Source organism: Syngnathoides biaculeatus, chromosome 8 (genome assembly GCF_019802595.1).
Source record: "Syngnathoides biaculeatus isolate LvHL_M chromosome 8, ASM1980259v1, whole genome shotgun sequence".
NCBI lineage: Eukaryota > Metazoa > Chordata > Actinopteri > Syngnathiformes > Syngnathidae > Syngnathoides > Syngnathoides biaculeatus.
The window spans coordinates 21,276,364-21,282,685 of record NC_084647.1 but is presented as its reverse complement, the minus strand read 5'-3'; the positions used below and the strand labels follow the sequence as shown (position 1 = coordinate 21,282,685).

At 45.0% G+C, this 6,322-nt stretch overlaps 1 protein-coding gene across 4 annotated transcripts; it reads right to left on the bottom strand.

Moving 5' to 3' along the window:
- Window positions 1–591: 591 nt before the first annotated feature.
- socs9 (suppressor of cytokine signaling 9) lies at window positions 592–5,835 on the bottom strand. 4 transcript variants are annotated; one of them, XM_061828103.1, is made up of 4 exons: window positions 5,675–5,835; window positions 1,986–2,262; window positions 1,845–1,913; window positions 592–1,769 (listed from the first exon to the last, which is right to left on the bottom strand). In XM_061828103.1, exons 1-4 carry the CDS (start codon window positions 5,699–5,701, stop codon window positions 730–732), a joined length of 1,413 nt encoding a protein of 470 aa, XP_061684087.1. In that variant the 5' UTR covers window positions 5,702–5,835; the 3' UTR covers window positions 592–729. The 4 variants fall into 4 exon arrangements, with proteins under 4 accessions (XP_061684087.1, XP_061684086.1, XP_061684085.1 ...); XM_061828102.1 differs by having other exon boundaries at window positions 1,845–2,262; XM_061828101.1 differs by having other exon boundaries at window positions 592–1,913.
- Between the last annotated feature and the right edge of the window lie 487 nt (window positions 5,836–6,322).

Here is a 6,322-nt window from a genome sequence, read left to right as displayed (position 1 = left end):
TCACATCAAATACTAAGTACATTAAGATTACTTTAATGTCCCATATTTTGGCTATTTACACCTCCCTAGTAACTCTCTATAGCAGACTTAGTTTAAGTGTCATTTTCAATTCAAGACCCACCTTGGTTTTATCACGAGAGTCCAGGAAAGGCTCCTCTTACAGCTACTTCTGTTTGACCAAGTTTTCTACCTACATTTGGCTAAGACTGCCCCCCTTTCTTTTGATTGGTTGTCTCCATGATGAGGACCCACTTATGACTGTGACAGCTCGGTTTAGGGAGCAGAAATGGAAGATGGAGAGCTTTGCTTGATGTAGATAACCTTGAAAATTTCAAACTACCTGATTTCAGACCTCTCTGTAGTACTCAGGAATATAGAGACCATTTTAATTCATATTTAATGTTTACTGAGGCACCTTATAAGCCATTGTAAGTCGGTTTGGTAAAATATGGGACCTTTATGCATATATACATTTTTGAGAGATTTTTCTCATGTAAAATAATTGCTTCATCTTAATAATGCTTGGGACACTGCACTACGAGACTACCCGTTGTCATCATCACATAAAATGGTAAAATTATACACAGAACACATAGGTTAGGTAGATTTATTCTAGCAGAAACAACCAGTAGGTTTACATGTTCTCCTCAGTGTGGTTAGGATGTAAACAGCAGGATATACAGTACAATAAATAAGTACAGCTTGGTGACTAGTTGATGATGATGACGGTCATTCCCACCAAGTGTCCAGCCTGTGAACGTGCACCCTCTGCTTGTAATGATACTCCTTGAGGTGCTTCTTCAAAGTGTTGGGGACGGGCAGCGCGTTGATGCCATCATAGGTGGTGCAGCTGCTGACGACGGCGCGGCAGAGCCTCTGCAGGCTGAAGGGCTGCGTGCGGTGCATGGGGAAGGACAGCAGCGGTTCGAAGAACATGCAGGAACTGGGGTCCTTGTAGTGCTCAACCAGGGCCGTGACGGTGGGCGCGTGGAAGACGCTGGGGTCGCGCACGTCGAAACTGAAGTTGTGGTTCCATTGGTCGACACGGGCGTGCAGCGAGCGACCGTAGCGACGGAAGCTGACGGAGAACAGGTAGTCTTCCTGGGCCGAGTCACGCAGCAAGAACGTGCCCTCGGGCTTGCCCTCCAGGAGCCCCTCGGCCTCATAGCGGTCCATGACTCCCCAGTAACAAGGCAAGTTGGTGATCTGCAGCAGGTCGGGGACCAAACAGTGGATGTAGTCGATTTGAGTATGGACATGCGGGCTGGAGTGGGGATACGTGGCTCGTGGGAGCGCTTCTGGGTCAACCGTAGGGGCGCCGCTAACATCAAAGGAAGATGATGATAATGATGCGGAAGACGAAGCCACCACCTCATCAAGTGTGTCCAGACAACTCTGCAGAAGAAGCTGGTGCTGCCATTGGAGGATAAACTGCTTCTGCTCAGCGCCGCCCGCTTCGCTCGGGCCGTGCGCCGGCTTGGGTCCGCGGCGCCTATGGAGGGCCGCGCTCGCTTGCGATGTCACCTCCAGGGTGTGGATCTCTGCGTTAGCTGGCGGCTCAACACCGTGTTCGATGCTGATGCGCCGGCGCTCCCTCAGCCGGTCGTCGACGTCGTCCGCCGGGAATGTGTTGAGCGCCACGGCGGGGTCGAGTGCCGTGTGCTGCTTTATGAGGTGCCACTTCTGAGCCAGCTCCGACCCGGCCGGGAAGGGGCAGTTGTCCAGCATCAGCTCGCTTAAGTGGATCTTGCGCCTGGAGGAGCTGCACCCTGCTGACAGGGATAAGGCATGTGGGAGCGGCGGCGTGCTTGCTGCGCTGTGCGTCTTCATGGGGAAACACTGACCCATTGCATCTTGAATTTTTTGCCGGAGCGTCCGACTGCTGCTGCCGCCGCCTTCAGTGGGTGTCGACTCTGCGCAAGAGTGAACTGCTGCCGCTGCTGGACTGCTCATCTGCTCTTCTGACACTAATGAGGTTTCCTTACCGTGACGTCGGCAGACTACTCTCTGGGAGGTTGAGGAGCTGGCACCGGCCTGATCCCTCCTCTCCAGGTCTTTTAAAAAATCCCCATACTCAAAACTGTCGCTGACAGGCCGTTCGGCAGCCAGCTCGTGTGTGGGAAAGCCTTTCCTCTTGCCACCTTTCTGCCCACCGCCAGTGCCTCGTCTTTCCTCTGAACGACTCAGCCGCACCTTCGGCCGCGCTCCCCTCTCACGGTCTTTTCTGCGAGCCGCCGACTCCTCTGGTAATGACATCGTGGACTAGGAGGAGAAAACAAATGCCTGGCATGGATCATCATATGATTAACATGAATAATTTATTTTCTTATAGGAAACACGCCACCTTCCCAGGAGGATTGACACTTCTGACTTTTAAATGTGGAAACTTTGCATGGGAAGTAATGTGTGGAAAAAATTGGAAATGTAAAATTACATTGCCTGATAGAAAAGCAAATAGTGGTTAGCAAGACTGCCTCAAAGTTGTGAGGTTTTAAGTTAAAATCTCAGCTCTGGTGTTTGCTGAGTGGCATTTGCATGTTCACCTTGTGCTTCAGTGGGTTTTCATAAGAGTTCTTTGTACTCCCGTGGGCAGGAACTGTGCTGACATCACTGCGGCTATTCCGCATGCCGTTTCCCTTTCCACTCTAGTGCAACGCATGCGCACGGTAGCCATATGCTTCCCCCCCTTTCCAGAATATAAAGCAACAACAGTAGAGACCATGAGACAGTGTCTGTTAAAACAAATGGACCTAGATGACCAGATATATTTAATTATGCTGCAACCTTGATGAAGAAGGCAGCAATGTAGATGGCATGTAGAACCAAGAGAAATGTCAAGTACGTCATTACAGCTTGTGACTAAAACCCAAAGCAGCGGAGTTCATCGCTTATGATCACCGCTGCTTTCTCCGAGCAGCAAGAATTTTCATCTTGTGGGCGTCATGTGATACATTGAGGAACGGGGCCCAATGCGTTGGTCACGTGATGCAATGCAGGCACTGTTGGCCGCTCCGAAGTATAAAGAGGCCTTAATGGTGCGCCAGCTTCCTCCAACATTCCCAAAACATCCACAATGGATTCAATAAAGACTAATTCAGTAATCTGTGTGAATCTAAGTGGCTCTGCCCTCTGACTGGCACAAATAGGATTGACCGATCATGATCATCTTTCATCTGCAAATTTGTAAAGACTGTAATTGACCCCTCCGTACAGGGCACTTAACCACGCCTCCTGAAGTGACATCACGCCACGTGCGCTGACGTAAGACAAACAGTAAAAATGGCAAATACAATACAATACATTCTGAACTGAGACAGACTCCATGCTTCTGATTTCATTCAAATCAACGATATATTATAGATTCTAAATACAACACATTCTTAACTGAGAGAGACGCCATGCTTCTAATTTCTTTCAATAATTAACACGTAGCAATGTTATGCTAGCGGAGAACATCTCATTCATTTATGCGAGACGTGTATTAAAAATCAAATTTAGGGCATATCTTCGCGCAAACACAGTCTGGTTAAGCTTCGGCCGCGAGCCAGCAAGAAAGCAATACGTTTGTGCAGTCCGATCATCGCTAAATATCGCTCAACAAAGAATAAGTGTGTCAATCGTTCACACGTAGCGGTGTTATGCTACCGGAGAACGTCTCATTCATTTATACGAGACGTGTATTAAAAATCAAATTTAGGGCATATCTTCGTGCAAACACAGTCTGGTTAACTTATGGCCGCGAGCCAGCAAGAAATTAATGTTTGTGCAGTCCGATCATCGCTAAATATCGCTCAACAAAGAATAAGTGTGTCAATCGTTCACACTTAGCGGTGTTATGCTAGCGGAGAACGTCTCATTCATTTATACAAGACGTGTATTAAAAATCAAATTTAGGGCATATCTTCATGCAAACGCAGTCTGGTTAAGCTTCGGCCGCGAGCCTGCAAGAAATCAATATGTTTGTGCAGTCCGGTCATCGCTAAATATCGCTCAACAAAGAATAAGTGTGACAATCGTTCACACTTAGCGGTGTTATGCTAGCGGAGAACGTCTCATTCATTTATACGAGACGTGTATTAAAAATCAAATTTAGGGCATATCTTCGTGCAAACACAGTCTGGTTAAGCTTCGGCCACGAGCCAGCAAGAAATCAATACGTTTGTGCAGTCCGATCATCGCTAAATATCGCTCAACAAAGAATAAGTGTGTCAATCGTTCACACGCAGCAGTGTTATGCTGTTATGCTAGCGAAGAACTTCGAATTCATTTATACGAGACATGTATTGAAAATCAAATATAGGGCATACCTTCGTGCAAACATATGTGTTCCGGTTGATATTAGATGGATTTAGTTGATGATGCGGTCTTCCACAAAGTTTGATCCATCGAAGGCATTTTTCGTACTGGGTCTTCGGTTTTGGAAAGGGTACGAATCGAACTCCACCAACTAGCCTTTCAGGATACCTGTCGTCACTATTACAAAGTCCGTGACTACACCTCTTAACCATATTTTTTGTTAAATAACCCAAATACGCGATAAAATGCTAACTAAACCTATACTGGACCATGCAATGTTTTCTGAGAAAATGGCGGGAGCAAAAACGGGCTTTGGTTTATGCAGATCTCTGGCCTCTGATTGGTCAGTGATGTGGATTGCGCAATATCCACGGAGGGGTCAATTATATTTGACTTGATCATTGATTACTTATGGTCTCAATTGAGCGTATCTTTGTTGTCGTAGTCTACATGGATGTCGTACTCGAGTGGCTCCAACTACCGGGGACAAATTCTTTGTATGTTTTTGACATACTGTACTTGGCAAATAAAGATGAGTCTGATTAATGTAAAGCCACTCAATATATTAGATATAGACCAGACATTTCTGGTGATATTAATATAGCCATGCTGACAGTTAAATTTGTGACAGGTCAATGACGAGATGTCATCTTTAGTCGAGGGTTCCATGAAATGATGTCATTGAGGAACGATTGTCTTATTTCTTTTAAACAGTCATACCTCCTCTTATATTACTCTGTCAAAATCCTCGATGGAATTTCTGCTGGAAGGAACTAGGACCTAGAAAGGTCCAAATATGGCAACAAGATACACCCTATATGTGCCCTACAACTAACTGTTGCCCAGTCCATGGCATAGCCCGCTGGCATTAATCGCCCAAAGTCAACTGGGGTCGGCAGACTTTCCTCAGGACCCTGAATTGTATAACCAGTGTAGAAAACGAGCAGATAATTAGTTCCCAAGTGGAAAAGGTGAAAGATAAAATACTTCCAGAATTAAGAGAGTTTCTGCCCTTTTCCAACTCCACTATACACGGTTGTACTGTCCAATATTTCAGAACAACCCATTAATCATTTACCATTCTCAGAGATAAATCATTCCAAAAGTGGATGAGTTACAAAAACTTGAACGTTACTGTTTCTCTCATGGCAAAGTTGCCCTTTCAAATACAAAAGAGTTCTCATGGGAAATGTCAGTCACACGGAACAATTCTGATTGTAAAATAACTTTAATACGTAAATCTCTCGCGTTAGCACAGCTTGGGCTAACCTGGCTGACCTGGAAGCTACTTGTTAACTTGATACATCCTTGACGGAATAAAAAAAAGAAACAATTACACAATATGGTAGTTTAACTAGATAGAAGAGTGTTAACGTACCTCTGCTGGCCGTATCAAACTCGGCATGGAAAAGAGTTCGACTTCATCTTGGGTGCATTAACGACGTTGCCAAAAGGCAGCTCGCTCGCATTAGCCACTCGATAGCAAACACGGAAGCTATACAACCCGGAAGTACTTTTTCCGATGTCGTGGTGAAATAAGAACATTTTATGTTAAAACTAAACATTTACTACCCAGAATGTGCCAATAACCACGAAAAAAGTCATAAGTTCACACCAACTACAAGAAAACACTTATAATTTTACATCAAGAATATGACAAGATTAAACGTATTTCTCAAGAAAAATCGCCGCCCTTAAAATACATTTTTAAAAAAAATCCTCTTCCAAATTCATTTTTTCCCCCAAATCTTACATGACTTAGTTACTAATAAAATTAAAAATGTTATGAACAGCCAGTATGTCAAATAGTGTTATTTTAAGAGGGAAAAAATGTTTGTGAAATTTGGGATTTCACTGGTAGATAGAACACACATTGCATATTTGACTTGGAGTTTTGACTCATTAACCATAACCCTCTTAAACTATTCATCCATCCATTTTCATAGCCACTTATCCTCACAAGGGTCGCGGGAGTGCTGGAGCCTATCCCAGCTGTCATCAGGCAGGAAGCAGGGGACACCCAGAA

What these genes read in the sequence shown, in the direction of transcription:
- socs9 (XM_061828100.1), bottom strand. Translation starts at nt 5,701, where the DNA reads ATGCCGAGTTTGATACGGCCAGCAGAG. An exon ending in GTTTGATACGGCCAGCAGAG is followed by an intron (nt 2,263 to 5,674) that starts GTACGTTAACAC and finishes TTCTCCTCCTAG; the next exon opens with TCCACGATGTCATTACCAGA.